General features: G+C 31.0%; 1 protein-coding gene across 1 annotated transcript; it reads left to right on the top strand.

Annotated features, from left to right (window-relative positions):
- Window positions 1–297: 297 nt before the first annotated feature.
- LOC113399735 (facilitated trehalose transporter Tret1-like) lies at window positions 298–19,943 on the top strand. Its single transcript, XM_026638947.2, has 4 exons — window positions 298–621; window positions 15,172–15,312; window positions 15,778–16,034; window positions 18,024–19,943. The coding sequence occupies exons 1-4, from the start codon at window positions 576–578 to the stop codon at window positions 18,987–18,989; spliced, it is 1,410 nt and encodes a 469-aa protein (XP_026494732.1). The 5' UTR covers window positions 298–575; the 3' UTR covers window positions 18,990–19,943.
- Window positions 19,944–21,068: the final 1,125 nt, after the last annotated feature.

Raw genomic sequence — 21,068 nt, 5'->3', positions numbered from 1 at the left:
AACAACTATAACAGATTCATACTAAAATCATATAGTCAACATCTCATACGTCACGTAATAAGTGATTTAAAAATGATAAAGTGTAAATCAATTTTACAAAAAATCCTTGATCAGGGAGAAAGAATAATCGACGAAGCGACCCTGACATAAACACAAAGGCAAACCTCACTCGAGGCCCTATTTGTCTTTCGAAATTAGCGTAAAACGAGTCGAACAATGACGCTATCAGTCTGCGTCTAAGCGGTGAATGATAAAATAAACAGTGTGCTTTATCTGAAATGGAACGGGCAACACATGCACGGCGGCGGCGCCCCGCTGCGGCCGCTCATTCGTATATTGACAGCTGAAACTGTCAACAAACGGGAATACTGCTCGTATCAATCCGAGCGACCAGCCGGCGAACTGTGCCACCATTCACGCTCACGACGAAACGCGGATAGCACGTGGCTGTCTAATATTAGAGTGAATTCGCTTCCAAACATCGCGCAGTAGTATACAGTGTTCGCCCACATGGACAAGTCTGTCGGCTTATAATACATAAATGTTTATTTTAAACGATTTCGGAACAACAAGCAATGACCATCAGCCTCAAGTGGAGAGAATATGTGGCCGCCCTCAGTGGTTAGTGTTCATTAATTTTTACTTATATATGCATTATTGTGTTCGCTGACAAGTGGCAACACTGAAGCCGGCTCTTAATTATTTTTTATTGTGTAGTGTTTAATATACCGTTATCAATAATAATCAAAACTTTTTAGGTGACAGTTTAATTTTGATATTTCATTGTTTTTTAAATCGTTGTGAAATAGCTTCTCCAAACGTTTAGTGTACAATGTAAACTTTACATTTATATACAATGTAAATTTTCATTTATAATTTACCTTAAAACCTTTTGAGGTTGTTGTTACTTGTTTGAATACTTCCGGATGTCGGATTGACGATCCGGAAGACTGAATTACCTAAATCAAATTGAAGCGGTGACGAACTTGTGTATAACGTATGTATGTGTTGTGACTTAGTTATGAATAAAATAAATAAAGCCAAGAAATGATCATATATAAAACAATAATTGCTTTGAATTATGAAGGAAAAATACTATTAATTTAATTTTTAAATTAATAATAGTCAATTAAATTTGCAACAGAATTTTAATACGTATATATGTATATATTATATCAAAATAACATTAATTTTCATAAAAAAAACAACTTAGTAGTCAAACATTTAAACTTGACACAGTTTCACCAGCACTTGGTTAAGTAATCGCGAATGGGCTTAAGGTCGCGGGTTCGATAGCCGCTAATGTACTTATCCAGATCGTTACTCCGTGTTATTTTCCAAAACCCGTGCAGGTCACTACATTATTGTATATCAGTAACTTTACAAACGCTACTAAGATAATATTGTAAGGTTTAATACACGTGAAGCATAAATAATGTGACATACGTGCCTACAGCATACGTTATAAGGCACCGGATATTCTTTTATCGTATATTTAGTATTTGCCTGTCATAATATTGATCGTGTATTTAAAATGTAACAAAGACTAATGCAAACGTGTTTATATACATAAACGAACTATACCTGTTTCGTCGATATCTTTTGCAGATATCTGTAGCATACGAATTTAAACATCCGCTCTTAATTAGAACTCTTCTAACATCTCCGATAAATAAATAATTAATTTACGAATATAAAATTTGATCCTTCAAATATCAAGATTATTTATATTTGCATTAAATATCGAATGTGTAATTGTGTTAATATTTTGTATTGATGAGATGAGAACTTTTATTGCAACAAAGTAAATATATTGTAGAAAAAATATATGTCTTATGAATTGATGAAAATATTTTAACACGTATAGTATTATAAACGTAACTATTAGCTTTCATGTGAATGGTCCTGTTATCTATTGAATCTTAAACATACGAATTAAACATAGTTTAAAGTCATACACACATAACGTATATAATATACTCGCAAGGTCATTATAGTGTGCCAAATTAAAAAACAATATTTAAATCTATATTATAAAGCAAACAAGCAAGCTCTTCAGTGTGTTTGTTTCTTTGATCGAACGTGCTAATCTCCGGAACTACTGGTCCGATTTCAATAAAAACTTTCGGTGTCAGATTCCCCATTCATCGAGGAAGAATCAATGAGTAAAAAAGAGGGAAAATTAGTCTCTTGTCTTTTGCGAGCATTAAAGCTTAATAAGTTGAAATTTCGCAAAAATAATGTTTAATTTAACATTTCAAATTTGTAATATAGCCGAGTGATATCGGTACGAGCAGCTAGTGTTTTTATAAAAAAGGTTCATAAACTTGATTCACTTGACTAAAATACTTATATACATACATGTTACAAAATACACATTACAACCACGAATTCTATAAACATATCAAAGCATTTTTTCAATTAACTTAGTTTAACTTAGTTGAGCCGAGATGGCCCAGTGGTTAGAACGCGTGCATTTTAACCGATGATTTCGGGTTCAAACCCAGGCAAGCACCACTGAATTTTCATGTGCTTAATTTGTGTTTATAATTCATCACGTGCTCGGCAGTGAAGGAAAACATCGTGAGGAAACCTGCATGTGTCTAATTTCAACGAAATTCTGCCACATGTGTATTCCACCAACCCGTATTGGAGCAGCGTGGTGAAATATGCTCCAAATCTTCTCCACAAAGGGAGAGGAGGCCTTAACCCAGCAGTGGGATATTTACAGGCTGTTAATGTAAATATTATGCCTAATCCAATATCATTGTTTAACAATGATTAACTGTCTGAAAATCGATGGTATGTGTACTAAAATGATATCACAAACAAGGTAATCCTGACTTTGACCGTCACTTTAAATGCGTAAATGTTATCGCCATCTCGCACATTAATAAACTAAAAACGTAAACGTTTATCGATAACAATTTACTTTAATTTCGTTTACGTGTTTCATTTTTTTTTCTTATACAGCCGTAGCTCCGATATGTAACAGCCCGGTAACCTTTTTCTGCTCTCTAAAATTAATCCTTTGTTAAATCATAACAATTTAGTAAATAGCAATTAAGAATACTGTTTATTTTTCTGCACATCTAAAGCTGGAGCTATTCAAAATGAGACTAACCGTTTTTTTTTGTGTACGTCTCATAATCACTGGGACAAAATTGGCTTATGCTATTAATATATATTACAGCTAGTATTAAACAGTAAGTACATATACTATAAAGTCAAGTTCGAAAGTCGAGGTTGACCACGTTGCCGATCGTGAAAAGACTAGTTTTCTTTTCCTTTAGATAAACAAGTCTCCACAGACGAGTTGACCTTTGTCTATTTGATTACTTTTATTAACTTTTTTTATGTGTCTCTGTGGTTTTATATCAAGTAAACATATCACGGGAAATTTTAAGATAACTCTTCTGTATCTACAATTTTAATTGCGTCTTCTTCATTTTGTACCAGTTATGTTTACTGATATGAATACTATTAAATAATTTTTTATTGAATATAATACGTGATGAATTCACATAACAAATTATATAGTCCTTTTAACATTTGATCGACGAAATTCTTTCTTAAATAACAACGTGACGACCTCCGTGGTCGAGTAGTGTGTACACCGGTTTTCAAGGCTACGCCACTCCGAGGTCCCGGGTCGATTCCCGGCCGAGTCGATGTCGAAAAAGTTCATTAGTTTTCTATGTTGTCTCGGGTCTGGGTGTTTGTGGTACCGTCGTTACTTCTGATTTTCCAGAACACAAGTGCTTTAGCTACATTAGGATCAAAGTAATGTATGTGATGTCCAATATTTATATTTAAACGTAATTTCCTAATGAATAAATCAATAAAAATTAAAAACCCAATAATACATTTTTAAATAATTTGATATAAATAATAATTATAATACAGTTTCACCCACTCGATATATCCGTCCGTACTAAGTGCATCCCGCCCTTAACTACGTATTTTCGATATATTCGAACGTTTTTAATAAAACAGTGTGTGTTTATAGCTATTTGAATTTAGATTTTTATTGAACTGTATTAATATGTAGTCATTTACTTTGATAAGATCTACTATTAAGTGATTATTGTAATGCGAAAAATGATTCATCTAATTTGGCAATCGAAAAAAAATACTAAATTTATTTCGAAATGTCATAATTAATTTGATGATTGTGTCAGCAAAGTTAATAATTTGCTATATTTTCTTGCTCGAAAAACGAATATAACTAGATTATTTCCTATTTCTCACAAAAAATACGGTAAGTATCAGTTATGCAGGTGATAATATCTTTCGATTAAAAGTTATTTTTTAAGTGATTTTTTGATATGTCAATACACACTTAGTATTGTGGATAAGTTTTAAAAGAGTGTTTAACGTTTTGGGCAATGATAAAGTAGAATAATAATTAGCTGGCGTACCTCTGAGAAAATGCCATTATTTTGTTATTATGGATCAATTTTTAGTCCAGTTTATGTCCATTATATGCATTTGGAAATGCATGTGAACCGAGAAAGCTAAATTTTGGATATTACGTCCAAAATGGCGGAAAGTGCACAAGGAAATTTTGGTCGAGATTTTAAAGTTAAGCTTTTCTAGGCCATACCTTTTTTTTCTCGCTGGAAAAACGCGTTACGCGCTTCCCCACGTGATGGAAGTGGGGGGGGGGGGTATGTGCGACTCGCCGGTGCCGTGGACGCCGAGTGCACCCAGGCACACCGGAATTCCCACTAAAAAACCAGCGGTACCCTCTCCGTCTTTCGGCGGGCGTCACGGGATCGCTTACGCATGCTACCGTGACGCCCTGATGGTCGGCCCGCCTATGCGGGCCTCCAACACTAGAGGGGGTTCTTGGGATTTCTAGGCTACCCCTACGTAATATACAAAATTTAGCATTCTCGGTTCACAAGCATTTCTAACCCGTTTTTTCCGAAGTAATGGCTGGACAAAATGTATACTATAGGTAAGTATTAAATGTATCTAATCTAAAATTTAAATTTATAAGCTTAGAAGATAGATCAATCTAGTTTTTAATGCACACAAAACTAATATAAGGGTTCTATTTATTGCAAATTTTCCGTTACATATCGGTAGTATATATACCGGCAAAATATACAAAACTTTTTTCCTGTTCTGAAATTGTAACTAGGTATCAATTAAATGCCTATTAATATTAGTTCCATGTTAAGCAGATTGGCAGTGTTTGCGTGAAGAAAAAAAAACTAAAATGAAATAAACAAAAAATAGTTGCACTTTTAATTAGTGTATGTTTAGTATATGAAACATGGACAGACAGACTCGAAAGTTTAAAGTGCTTTCCTTAAGGTGTCACGTTCTTACCCCTGACCGTTACTGTACTGTAGTCGGCCTTAATATTTTCTTTCTTGCCAACTTTATAAGCGAAAAAAAAATGACTTTTGATGTTATCCAAATAAAAAACTATTAGGTACGCGGAGTACAACATTTATGCGTACTCGTAAATCGCACGCATGCAAAAGTTACTTTGTATACCTGTTTCATATATCATCACAACTAAACCAATATACAAATCGACATAGGTATTATGTATTACGAGATCAATGAGAAAAATAAATTTGAAGGAAATAAGTAAAACTATATAGAAATATTCATAGTATTCTATAATCGATATAAAACATAGATATTGTGATTATTAACACAAGGGACGCAACTTGTAACGTCTGTCCGCCGATTATTCATAGTCAGATACTCTTTTACGGGACTACGCTTTTGCAAGAAGATTCTATGTCAACTAAATGTTTTGAATATAATTATCATAGGTTTCATCTTGGTCTATCTTAATGTGGATATTGTTGCATAAGACTCAGGCTTACCCCAGTTCTAATACTTAATGGAGTGAGATATAGGATTGTTTGTTTATTTATAATAAATTGCCACTAAGTGTCCACCACGATTGGCGCATTGGCGCTGTTAGAAATATTAAACGTTTCTCACATCGCCAAAGTGCCACCAACCTTGGGAATCGAGATGTCATATCCCTTGTGTTGTCATATTAAACTCGCACATTCACCCTTCACACCCACACATCCATACCTGCTAAACAATTAATGAAAAAGTACTCTAAAGAACAAGCTGTAGCTTGTGGTGTTATATTAACTTGAAAGAAAGGATGGAATAACTGCACTAAGAAAGTACTTCTTAAAAAAGTCTGGAACAAGTCGCAGAGGTTTCATTAAAACTCGATTTTACATTAACACGGTCGATCCATCAGCGTGGCATTCATTTAATTAGTGCCGTCCCTCTAGACTCTAATCGAGAAAGCTAGATGAAAACCGTTTCCAAGGAAACATATATGATTAATATTTTTATCAACATCGGGGATAATACTCGTATATGTTTTGTTATAAGTTAATTCCTGTTACTGCTACGTATTAGGCGATTCGTAAATCATGTATATACGAATCGTCTTAATTTTATATTCGTTTTTTTCATACTATATATTTGATTGTAATTAGTATTTATTGCTATTATTATTCGACCATCGTTTTTGAGAAGAAAATACTGTGATAATAATGAGCATGTGTCGAAGATATTTTTTTTCTACTTTCAAGTACTATTAATAATAAGTCCGTTACTAAAGCTTCCTAATTGAAACCAAACAGTTTTGTACCAAATAGTACTTCATTTGCCTCTTTATTATACAGTTACTTTATAAAAGCTTAATTGTTTATTTTTCTTTATCTACACATTTAATATTGCTTATTTTTCCTCTTTAAAAATATTTACTTTTACTGTATTTTGCTATATTTAAATATAGCATTTTCAAGTATTACTTGACAATGATGGACGATCTTAAAATGACTATACTTACACACAAACTTAGTAATTTAAATAGACCGACAACGTCGCAGTGTAAAATTTTTTTTACAAACAATAATTTGATACTACTCACTCACTTGAACAACTGTACCTACAAAGGTTGAACTAAATCGCCTAAATGTTTGAGAAATTATTCGGAACAAACAACGTTACGATAAATTTTATTTATTTAAAAAATAATATTAAATCATGACCCATTCGACTTATGAATACCATAAATGAACACACCTAATTATTGATCAATTGTTATTGTAATATACTTATTGATATTCAACTTGTTTCCACAATTGAAGAGAAAACTAAAGAAGAACATAGTCCGAATAACAGCGTATTTGAATCATATATTGACGCATTTAAATATAAATGTTTCGAGCAATATTCTAATAAAGGCTATTTATTCAAAAGTAAATACCGACAATTGTTTTTATCGAACATTATCTAAAACTATCATAGAAATTATTGAATGTTTATTTAAAAGAAAACATTACATTGTCGAAAATTTATGATGTACCAAAAATATAATCATTCGTCTTTACTAATTAAAAGTAATTTAATTGAATGGCCATTATTACCTGTTAATTTATAAATAACAGTTATAGAACATTATTATATCAACAACATTCTATTGACCATGTCCCATTTGTATGGGATCAGCTTATTCTGTAAACTGTATGGAAATTATTTCGACTTATACGCTCTTTTGCGTATCAAACCTCTTCAATTTTGGTGGTGGATTGTTCTGCCGATTTAGATGAGATATCTCATCTATGTCAGCAGATTCTACTTTAACTCTGGATTTCGACTGGAGATTGATCCACAAGTGAGGAGCCGTGGATAGATTATGTCAATGCAATTCTATAGCCTCCGATTCGTGCAAAGTTCATTCATCGAGTGCCATCGTACTGATATTAGTATCCCACCATAACCTGGATTTGCTCCATGCAGTCGGATACTTCTTGAAGATATCTCCTATCTTATAAAATTTCTTATGTTGGTGAATTGAAACTGTAAAAATAATGAATTTAATTATAATTAAAACGATTAAAGTTTTGTTGAATATAGCAACATGGTTTTCACAGAAGAAGTGAGTAGATCTAGACCTTGCCTCGCTTAACAGCTTGATTTTAATTACACCATATGGCTAACTAATTGTATCAAGAACAGTGAACGCAACGATAAATCAATTTATATTAACGCACCCGCAAAAAGAATTAAATTATTTTATAGCTACACTTAGAGTTCAAACAAAAAAAGCGTAGAATTGAATCATAGCTGTTAATACTGACGTTAAAAGATGATCTTTCTTGAAAATATATACGTATTTGACATTCTTCCAAACATAAACCATAAAAAAAAGTGAAAGAAACATGGTTATTTCACTTGTTAATTCACTTCACTGAATTTCGATTACAACGGCTAATCTCATCAACACAGAAGTTATTACAGTGCGTAAACACAGGTGCTCTTGTTATCCGTAGCTCACGCAGTACGGGTTGGCAGAATCCCGACAAGACCGAAGAAAGATCTTTTTCATTTCATTATCTTCATGATAATATCATAGTTATAAATGTATGTCGTTTGGCGTGAGAAAAAATTATGAGTGATTTTATATGATTGCGCGCGCAAATGGTGATATGAAAACTACATGATGAAGTTGCTTACTAAACCGTCAATCATGTTCTAAGTAACTCGAAATTGATAATTTCACAACTTATTTCATTATTTTATTTCAATGTTTTTTTTTTTTAATTAAGTTGTAATTTCAATAGTGATTATTATAGTAGTCGTGATCGAAACAAAATAATATATCTTTCATAGTAATAATAATAATTTTATTATGTACAATTATATTAATATTATTTGTATGCAATTAAAAAATATTTTTTTAACTACTCCGAAATGTATAACATCTCACAGTACATATGTAAGTACACACACCTTTTTTAAATTAATTTATAGTCTGGATTTAATCCCGAGATTTGCTGCTTTACAATTAGGCACGAGGTTGTTAGTAGATAATTATTATTTACTTTTATTATATATATAACATAAATATAATAATTGCGCGCTTAACAAAAACCCTTCTCGCTATCTCAGGTAAAAAGACCTTTGTCCCGTATTGAGAACTAATTCCTTTTTAGGTTTGCAAATACATACTAAGCAAGCTTTACAACTTTTGTACCCTAATTATACGAAACGTTTGAAAACGATTTGCACAAAAAGTGAGATTTTTTTTAAATCTTATAATTTATAATGAATACCTAATTTAAGTCAAGGTTACGAATATAAAGTCAAAATATACTTTGAAAATGTTATCTTCTAAATATAGATTTATTTTAAAAGTGTACTACATATTTAAATTTATTTTTTGAGTGTTTTACATAATATTGTTATGTATACACCTTAGATACACAAACAATTGACACATACGTCACGAATAACGTCATATGAATGAAGAATACCTATTTACATAAGTCGCATTCTGTAAGTAAATATATTTGAATAGAACATTGAGGAAGTAATTTGTTATTCCTCGGAGATACATATAATATACCTACTACCAAACATATACAATTTTGATATGCACGAAATATACACTTTTGATAAAATTATTATCGCAAATCATTATTGCAACATATTTTTTTTATTAAGTGACCTATTTAACTGAAGCGATTACGAAATGAAATAACTATTAATATCCGAATGAAACCAATGTGCACGTAAAATATGTTTAATAGTTACGTAGAAAAGTTAAATAGATAATAATACTATTAACGCATAGTATTTTATAAATTTTTATTTCTGTGACCCCATCTTTGTTAATAACAATTATTTTTATATTATTAGAGTGTAAGGATTAACTGTTATTGCGTCTATATTGGCGTTAACTTTGTACACACAGTCGCAGTATTTTCGTTATCTTCTGACGTATCTTATGTTTAGTTCTGAAGGGTTAATGAACCCGTGTAATATATTATGTCATTAATCAAGATGCAAGGCTTGGAGAGGCATTGCCAGCAAGGAATTGTTTGGATAGGAATCACTTCTAATAATACATCTATATGCCGCGGTGACTACTGAACATTACGTATCAAAATAAGTCAACTAAGTTATTTCTAAAAAAATATATCACCGAAGTCAACTTGACTACGAATTTTTGATACAAGTCGAATTTATATCAGTATTGCCACGTAATAACTATATATAAATAAAGCTTATGTCAAATAATAATGCAATTTATTATATAAAAAATATAATATACCTAGATAATAAAAAGGCATGAGTATATTAAATAGTTACAAAATCTAAATATACTTTATACCTTTTGAATCATAATTTTACAAAACTATATTATGTTAAGTATATAAGAACCGGCAAGAAACTCCGTAGTTACTCTTTTCTAACATTTAAAATACAAAACTATGTCAGTTAAATACAATTATTATATATGTATATAATATATCCTGCCTGGAAGTAAACAAGTATTAGCTCCACACTTTTTTATAATCTATATAATCTTGTATGCTTTTTGTATTAATTAATTTTATTATAATTATATTCGTGGCAATTAGTAACCATTGATTTTCATAAGCTAAATTGAATTGCAAATAATAATTAAATCATTTATAAACTTAAGTACTGAATTTCTTGACAGATCTACTCCGTTGATTCAGCATTCCGAACCGGTGGATTAACGATTAATTAATCTCGTAAGAGACGATTCTAAAGTGCAGAATAAATTATATTTGAAATATGACTGTATTTTAATTTGCATAGAATTCGAAAATACAAACATATAAAGGTTTCTTTTTCTATATTTTAGTGTGACACCAGGTTCCAGTACATAAACAATGATATCCACATAATTCAACATAATGTATTTTTATGACAATGGATTTAATTTTGATTTGATTGGATTTGATTTAAAACAAAAACCACGTGCAACGTTACCCTGTCAATTTTTTATAGATAGAATATGGGTAAGTAGATTGTTATTAACTAATGCTGGTATTAATAATGACAACCGTGGGGCAACGTTTGACATCAAGTGAACAAAGATTGCTCGGAACGCACTGTGACCGACACAGACGGGGAAGTTAATGAATGGCGATGGAGTCATGATGTGGATCGCTCACTTTACTATAATACAAGAAATATTGTATACTGGCTACCCGTCTCGGCTTCGCGTGGATAGAATAAAACAGAAAACGTTTATAAGGATAAAATTTGTTTTTTTTTTTTTGGGCCAGACCTTCGCGTTCTTACACAGAAAATCTTACCAAAATGTGTCATCAAGATTTGATGGATGACTTATAAATGCATACAAATTTGTCTACATATAAATAAACAGTTATTTTTGTATGTACCCATTTTATTTATTCTACGTACCAATAATATACCTTATTATATCTGCTTCTATACTTATAAAAATACTGAATAATTATCTTTTACTACTAGATGATTGCACGAACATGGCGTAGGACTCGACATCGTTACGGATATCATTGAAAATAAGTGGGTCATTTTATTTTCAATAGAAATCATGATGAGGAAATAAAAGTGCTTATTATAGATTGTACTAAATAATGTCGCACGTTCGATAAGCTTTTATTATCTGTATCTGTTTAATCGATAAACCAAATAGTCAACTTGCTTAGAAGAAACCGTTATCTTTTAATAACTTAATCCTTATTAAATGTTGCAAAAAATTAACTTGTGATTTTCTTGCCGATTCTTCTCGGTAGATTCTACATTCCGAACTGGTGGTAGCTTTACACTTAATTAAAGGCTGTAATATGTCGATTCAAATGTGTTTTTATAAGTTTATATTGATATTATATTTTATTCTAAGATACTCCCGTATTCATATATGTATATTGTATATACTAGAATTAATCAACGACAATATGTACCCGTATAACAATTTAAAAAGGATGATTTTCTATTGAGGATTTTTTTTTAATTCATTCGTGAAATAATATATACCTATAGAAGCGAAATGCTTAGGGAGACTCAAGTTTCAGCATCATATATAAATTAAAAGCAATGTAAGTACCCAAATAACGAAGGGATTCTTACTTTTCATAATAGTAACAAATTTAACCAGTCATTTTGATTTTTCAGAAAACTTTATAACTTTTATATGATCCCCAGGTCCATATCCCGCGATCTAACATCTTTGTATTACTGGTTTATTTTTATGCATAGCCGAAAATAGCTTCTGTGCTTGTAAGAAAGACTCCATAAAATTATCCATCGCAAGGTCATTCACCCTGCATTTTTTTTAAGATTAAATGTAGTTTCATCTCATATTTATAATCTCGTTATGTTTACACGATACTACTAAAATTACCCAAAGTACTACGAGTAGTAAAGGGACTTTATATGCCTTATAATAATTTTTATTACTAGTCGCCCAAATGAGAACCCAAGATCAAAGCTATTCTGCCAACGAGCCCCTTTCATACTTCTCATCAGACCGATGTTAGCTTAACATTTATCTTGTAAAATTATTGTTCATGAGTCCCTTTAATTAAAAGCTTATTCGAACAACGTACTTAATTTTTTTTTTTTAATATAAAAATTCCAATGACTCAGTTAGGATTTTATATCAGTTGCAAAATATCTAAAATCAGATACTAGAAAATCGACGAAATCGTTATCACCTTTTAATGTACAAGTCGTAATTAATCCGTTTAATTTTTTTTAATGTATTGTCGCCGTATGAACTTGCTTTACAAGCCAAATAATAAAATATAACATGTGTGTCCTTACGATAGTATTTGTGTATTTCCAATGATGAGGTCAATAAGCATATTATTATGACAATGATAAGAATTTGACGTTTATTCTAGTCGCCTAAACCGGGTTTTAAAACTTAGAACAATTTTTATGGCTATTTGTCCTCCCTCTCTCACATAATGCATCGTGAATTATGTGCGTTATACGTGTATTTATAATAAACGTACACGACTGAGAAGAGTCGAGTAATAAATAATAATTGTCGTCACAACAACAATTATTTACTTAGATTGCGATGTACTACTGGTTTTAAAGATAAAACCTACATAGATAACACTTCATAGAACCTCGCACGAAAGCAATAAATTAAACACACTAGTTATCTGTTTCAGAATTTTCCTCTTTAACTATTTCCCTACACGTGGAAATAGACAACTTTCTGTGTTCATTAGACTAGATGAACTGCAATATGAGCGCAACACTTCATTAATCTCGAACTGCGGGACAAAAGCCTATATATAATAATTGAAGCATTGCCCAAACACTAGATCTTGAACCCGCAATCATAGATTAAGATCCATGTTTGTAGCCACTGGACCATCTCGCCTCATGTACTGACTTACCGTGATAAATATAGAGCCATTATCCAAAAATAAAAAGTAGTGTGATGTACGGAATGGCTACTATTTTAACAGGGTCTCACTCAGTGGTCACCCGCTTACCATCAGGCAGTTTATATAGCGTTCTTTAGATTTCGTCTTATATTTAAATAAATATTCGTACATTTTATACAATTGTTTTTATAACATCACGCAGGAATAAAAATGGAGAAACCTTTTTTGTCTACGTTTAAAATTTACATTTTTTTTTTTAATTAAAAATGTAACTTTAGTTAGGTTTTAAATAAATTCAAATAGTATATTTTTAAATATACTCTCCGAACTAATTGCTGATACAGATATGTTTTAAATACATTTAAATAAACTGAAAAAAAAGAAGGAGCTTCTCAATGTTGCTGTATTTTTATATTTCTACTTCAGAACTTTAATTCAAGATAGAACTTCAGAACCTTTTATGAAACAAATTGGAAAAATTATTTTGTTTCGATACTTTACGTTTGATTTAATTTAAATACCATTTAATTTGTTTTAACATGGTATTATTGTTTTTTGTTTTTGTTACAGTCATATTTCCTCTATACTTTGTTTTCTTGCGAACGGCAAATTACTAATAATAAAAAGAAATTAATCGCCATTATCTTCACAAATGTATAATAAGTAAGACCGTTAATTAAATTGTACAGGTATTTAACGATAATAAATTTACCAAAAGGCTAGCTATACAGTAATTACTCCTAACTATGACTTGTTTCACAATGAGAATGATAATAGGGGCTTTGAAACACTAGTCATTTAGGAATGTCTTGGTTATGGGTGATGTCTCATATAATATTAAAATACAAAACTATTATTTAAATACGTGTCGATCAATGAACTTGGATTTAAGATCACTTGGTGATTCAATTGAATTTAAACCGAACCGAAGATAATTTAGCTTTGTTTTATTTATTTTTTCAATTCATTTTATTGCAATAAATTTTTATGCGATAAAATCGACAAGTACTTTATATTACTTTGTATATGTGTGTATTAATGTGTATTTACGTTTAAAGTTACCTGCATATTTTTTTACAACAGTGTATTTTTGTTACTTATTATAAAACCGGTTGAATACGAATTGAATATGAACAAGCTTCTTTGAGACAGCTTAAAATAACTTGTCGTTTTAATTAATGATATGTTTTTTTTTTATTATGATCGATACAAATCAGATGCTCAGAATAAATATATTTTTATTATAATAAGTATAACGTCGTAAACATTTATTACGATCACATGATCACATTGTATGTAGACAGTTGAAGAAATGAAAACATAGTAATATATATATATATAAATATAATTATATATAATTATTCTATATGTGTTTATGTCACTGAACTACTAAACTTCTGGAAAAAAATATATAATATAAATTGGACGACCATTCACATTACTGATCGCAACGCAAACTCCTAGTAGTTTGCGTTGCGATCAGGTTCTAGCACTTATTGTAGTCAAAATAAATATTGTTTTATTCCAAACAAAACGATCAATAATTGCCATTCGTTTATTTTACGTTTTAAGAAATGTACATATGTCCTGAGATCTGTTTATATTCCCTTGTCTCGCATATCTTGGCAATAATATAAATTCCAAACCAATTTCGCCCTGCGAGTAATTTCATAATGAATATTTTATTAAGTTCAATAAAACTTTGAACGAGACTAACATAATATATTTAATAATATAATAGAAATGAGAGAAAATACTTGTTTAAATATATAGACCAAATAATACTATAGTGGTACTGGCAACAAAACTACTTCGCCCTGTTGAATATTTAATATTTTCATTGCCTTTTCGAAACTTCCAAAATCATCACTTACACGTAACCCGGAGGGTTAATGTAAGATGGAATGGGGAATAGTCAAGAAATTCGAGTAAAAAAATATTTTGTTTAAATTTCCAGCAACTTTAATAACGGCGGCGGCTGGCACGACTGTCGGGTGGACCTCGCCCACGCTGCCGATACTCTTGGCAAAGGACTCTCCAATACAAACATCAGCCGATCAGAGCTCATGGATCGCCTCGCTTATGATTCTTTTTTCAGGTATTTAAATATTTAAATTGCTTTATTTATTAAGAAACGTATATAACTTCATTAACAACCGCAGATATCCTGAAAACGAATTCGATGTTTAAGTAATTATTTAATATTTAAGATTATAAATTGTTTTGTAATTTTTTTTTTATTTATACGACGCTAATTTTTATGACGAATTAAAGTAGAATAGAGCTTCATCTAAGTCTATGACTGTTATGTCATCAAGAGTCAACTAAAAAAAGTTAAGTACATCTACCATTAGTAAGCTGCAGAATAACAAATTCATCAGCAAGGGCAAAGAGTGTTGGCATCAGGCAGATTCTGCCGAATTCTTTGTTTTATGCATATTACACGTGACGTAGACAAATAAATAAAATATAAGCAAACGAATGATAATAATGATCTATAATACAATTTTGCAGCACAATAGTTAAAACAAAAATCTCGAAAATTTTAAATAATCTTTTCCAGCCGTCAGTCCTATTCCCGCCTCGTACCTCGCAGACAGAATAGGCACAAAAAGAACGTTGCTTCTAGCTGCTATTCCTTACATCATTGGCTGGATCCTCGTGATGCTGGCGGCTAACGTCCCCACCATATACGCCGCTCGCCTTATCTCTGGCCTCGGCTACGGAATCGCCTACACCGCAGCCCCTATGTACCTAGGTGAAATAGCTTCAAATGAAGTACGTGGAGCCATGGCTACACTTATCACCGTGATGTCGAAGGTTAGTTACTGTATTATCAAGAAAAAATGTTAAACGTTTCTAATCGGTATCTGTGTATCTGTACGTGCATGTGTAATGTACTTGGCATGTTAACGCTTATCACACAACATGTAACAATCAGAATATCCTTTACCGACTATCATTATCATATCAACTCGCAAATATTGGTAACTACCAAATGTTAAGTGATTTTGCCGTAACGTTATTGATATTTTCCAAATTTTCTAGCAAGACTAATAATCTCTCCCAAGAGATGCATTTGTTGGGAGTAATAAGTGGCACTTATTATGCCAATGGATGTAAAGTGATTATAATTGATATTTAAACTATAAAATAAATACTTGTCTTTTAGTTAGTTTATTATAGTCAATTTATTGAATGAAGGAAAATACCAAAAACGATAACGTTATTTTAATCTCGTTACCTAGTTGACCTATTTAACTGGTAAAGTTAATCTCTTAATAATGATTAATCTTATTATTTTATTTTATTATGATACATAATTTAATTTTGTAATGACATACTTTCTTGCTCACTGCTCACGATTTTAACTCCGTGATGCGTTTTTTATTTAAATATTCCTTTAAATAACACATTCAATTGACTTTTCTCATTCGTTCATCTGTCTACAGCGACGATTATATGTAATAGCTCTCGTCAAAACTATCGCAACACAGTAGTTCGCAAGTATTTTTAATATAATTAATTAGCCAGTAAGTTTCAACTCTCTTTGTTAGTTACGAGTTCATTATGCATCAGTTGGCAAGTCTTGGAAGTTACTCATTTTAAGGTACAACTATACAAGAACAAAACCATAGTAAGCTTTTCTAGCATAAGTTTTGATCTATCCAAACCAAAATGTTGTGTATCCGTGCGTGTATATGTGTCTGTGAGTATGTGCGTGTGTGTGCATTTTTGAAATATTTAATTTGTCTAACCCCCCAACAATACTAGAAAACTACAATCTGATCGTCTCTAGTCTTAGTCTATTTCAGTTTAAGTTTCTAATATCAGAACTATATTTTCATAGCAACAAATAAATGGCGAAATTACACTTGAAAAGACTTTAATTATAACTAATCTTAGTGAACTTAAATGGATTAAATAAACTGCACGTAATATTAATTGAAAACTTGGGCGATAAATACTTTGGCGTAATTTTTACGTCAAAGTAATTAAAAAGGCACAAAAGTCATTTAGCTGTACAAAGAGTCTCATTATTTATTTAAGATAACATATATACTAAGCTTGCCACATTGAAAAGTAAAGCAAGTAAAGTTGAATTCATAGAAAATCAGTCTATTTAGGTTATATTCTCTGTTATTCATATATACAAGGCGAATTCTCAAAAGTAACTTGTTAAAATTTTCAATGACGTCGTTTCGCAAAATTCGTAGTATTCGTCTACGTTTTGTTGTTTATTGAATCGGTATAATGTAAATTCGGCTTATAATGTCTCATCACTTCAATTTACATTATCTTAGGATACATTATGTTTTTAAAAGAATAAAATCAATTTTTAAAAATAATCTGTAAATTATAATTTTCGATTAATTACTCCTTGACAGCCTCGTTGGTTAAAGGTTAACTTAAAAGGCTGTAAACCCTTCATCCTGGTTTTGATTGATTCACCAAATCGGGCCAAAGTTAAAGGTTATTGTGCATAACTGTTGCGAAATTCCCTTCCAGACTGGGAACAGGTTTACAGCTTACACTCCAAGTCCTTGGAAACGTAAAGGCGTTGGTATACGCCTGAACTCTTTCCGCTGTGAGGCTTATGATAGTAAGATAATAGTGCACTTATGTTAACGCACACACACATGATGTTCACAGACACCATTGAAAATGGACGCCTTGAACTTAATTGGTCAGGAGTACTTGGACTTGAATCTATCCGAATAACGGTTTTAATATTAAATTAGAAATAATACAGGTAACTCTGTTTTATATTTATACTATATATATTTATCAAGATATTTTTCTTTACAGTTTGGAATCCTGTCCCAGTACTGCATCGGGCCGTACGTTTCAATGCTGGGGCTGGCGAGCTTCAATATAGCAATACCAATTCTGTTTGTGGTTACATTCAGCACAATGCCGGAATCACCGTATTATTATATCAAAACAGGAGACACGAACAGAGCCGAGAGGTCCTTGAAACAACTTCGGGGAAGATATTATATAAACGAAGAATTGGATAGTATGACTCATTTAGTCAATCAAAATATGAAAGATAAAAGTCGCTGGAAAGACTTATTTATTGTTGGTGGAAATAGAAAAGGACTTATTTTATTATTCGGAATATATTTTACTCAACAATTTTGCGGGAGTACCGCTATTATATCTTATGCTCAACAAATATTCGGTGCTGCTGAAGGCGGCTTAGGAGCTAAGGAGTCTTGTATATTATTTGGTACAGTGCAGTTGCTGACGTCAGCGATATCTTCACAATTAGTAGATAGGTTAGGGAGGAAGCCACTTCTATTGGTGTCATCGTGTGGAGTTGGACTTGCAAACGTAATCATAGGGGCATACTTTTTTATGAAATTTGAAAACAATGAGCTAGTTTCTGCTTTGAAGTTCATTCCTATTGTTGTGATACCTATTTTCATATTTTCCTATACCATAGGATTAGCTACCGTACCTTTCGCTATAACGTCGGAAATATTTCCAACGAACATAAAGTCTAAAGCAACTTGTGTTATTCAAATATTTGTAGCTTTAATGACATTTGCTGTTACAAAGTTGTATCAAGTGATTGCGGATAATTTAGGGAATTATGTCGCCTTTTGGTGTTTCGGAATATTATCAATGGGAGGTGTCATCTTTATATTAATATTACTACCAGAAACCAAAGGCCAATCGTTTGCTGCTATACAAGAAAAGTTAAACTCGAATGAAAAAGTTAGATATGAGAAACGAGATGACCACGCTGGAAGTGTCAGAATTTTGTGATAATACATTTAAATCGTACACAGTTTTTTCTAAATAAAATAGTAACTTGTACTTAATATTACTTACATTTCCGTCCATCATTATGTTTTGTAATCATTCCGATGTTCAAATACAGCTTGAATAAGATCTGAGAACGAGAAATGAACATCACGCTTCATAATCATTTGAAAACCGAAAAATATATTTAAATATTCCAATAATAAATTTAGGTACATCGTTCATACAAGATTATTTATTTATTAAATAACGTTATAACGAAACTTTTCACTGTGTTAAATAACGTTATAATATATAGTTTTACTATAATAACGTTATTTATAATTTTAACAAAACAAATAATTAGGTAAAAATGTACTGTCCATATTTATCAAACGAAAGTTAATTCAATAGATTGTTATATAAAAGTGATATTTAAACAAATATACGAATATTAATCGTGCTATGCTTATCGCTGTAGCGTTTGCAGTTATCTTTCAAATGATTATCGTGTAGTATCGAGGTAAACTAAATCATGTTAAATTACAATAGAAAATAAATCTAGGTAAACAGTGAATCTCTCGCATCAAATTACACATAAGTATTGTACTAATACTCGTACAATAAGCATACGTCTGCCCTTAAGCAAATAATAATTCCATATAATAATATGCATTATAATCGATTATGTACTTAAGTGTATTTTATTTATTGATTAATGATAATGTTTAAATACATAAATTGTGATATAAACTCTCGCCTTGTTTGTGTATTTATAAAATACAATAAATAAATTTAGAATACAAAATAGTTAGTATATAACAATATGGTAAATGAATTTTCAAATTGTGATGTTCAATCATTCCCAGTGCCTTAAATGTCAAGTGCCATTTAAATATTTGGTACAATATTATAAATACATATTACAAATGTCCAAATATTTTGAATATTATAATATATTATAAATGTTTTATTATATTCTAGCAATTTTATTTCAATTCCCCTATAACAATACAATCACGTAAACCGCAACAGAATATGCTTATATTTCTATCATTTCTTTTTTTTATATTTTATCTTATATGTCGGAGTGGTTTGTCTCAGCTTGTTTTTAAAAACATGACGTCAGCATTGCTGACGACACGAATGTCAGGGTTTGGATTTCTATCCATCCTCGAAAGTATAACATTAAACGCAAGAAATATTCTTCTTTGATTTATTATTACTGTATAAACCAAAGAAGTTCGTCATGTTTTTTAAAAAAAAGCTTAGACAAGCCTTTCCGTCATATATAACATTAATAAATAAGGCATATTTCAACGTACTATTATATAGATGACAAAAAAAGTTTGGAGTTAATACATTTTGATTTTAAGGCATGATATATAAATCTTCGAGATAGGCATGACATATGTAAATCTCATATATAAATCTCTGGAAAATAATAACAACTTAGTTACTTGCCGGTTCAGTAGAATCTACATTCCGAAACGGTGCCAGATTTAAGGTCAATTTAATATAATTCTGTAAAATGCTGATTAAAGTGTATGTAAAAGTATATTTTGATTAATTGATTCATAAGTTTTGGGATAATGATTAATAATATATAATTTAATTAATAAATATGTAAAATAAAAAACAAAACCTACTGTATCAGTATTAATAATCCATATATTTTGTTCTTAATGGTTTAATTGATATTGTCTCGTTGACCTAATGGATAATATAGTCAGCAACCGGCAAATACTACAGCAGATATTTAGGTCCCAGTTACCAGTACAATCCCTCGAAAAGCTGATGAAATTGTTGATCTACCACCTGATCTCTCCGATCGTAATGGATTGCTATGAGAGACAATATAATTTGCGCTGTTGACTAGACTGCGTTGATAATGTCAACTATGACGAAAATCGCTAGGGTGACGTCATACCTTTTAAGATAGATTAATTATGAGTCAACTTTAATTACTGAAACTTTTGTCAAAGTCGGATTAAACAATTCTGCTTTAATCTGAACGTTTATTGATGGCCCATTCCGTCATCAAATAAAGACAATTTTAATTCACTTGACTTCAATCAAGCGTTATAATAATTATATATTTAT

The sequence above is a fragment of the Vanessa tameamea genome, chromosome 2, assembly GCF_037043105.1.
Source record: "Vanessa tameamea isolate UH-Manoa-2023 chromosome 2, ilVanTame1 primary haplotype, whole genome shotgun sequence".
Taxonomy (NCBI): domain Eukaryota; kingdom Metazoa; phylum Arthropoda; class Insecta; order Lepidoptera; family Nymphalidae; genus Vanessa; species Vanessa tameamea.
The sequence above is the reverse complement of the archived record's forward strand: the minus strand, read 5'-3'. Positions and strand labels throughout refer to the sequence as shown.

Bases quoted from the DNA above. Each gene is read 5' to 3' on its own strand.
- LOC113399735 (XM_026638947.2), top strand. From the start codon at position 576: ATGACCATCAGCCTCAAGTGGAGAGAATATGTGGCCGCCCTCAGTG. The intron at 622-15,171 runs GTTAGTGTTCAT...TTAAATTTCCAG, and splicing joins ATATGTGGCCGCCCTCAGTG to CAACTTTAATAACGGCGGCG. The intron at 16,035-18,023 runs GTTAGTTACTGT...TTTTCTTTACAG, and splicing joins TTATCACCGTGATGTCGAAG to TTTGGAATCCTGTCCCAGTA.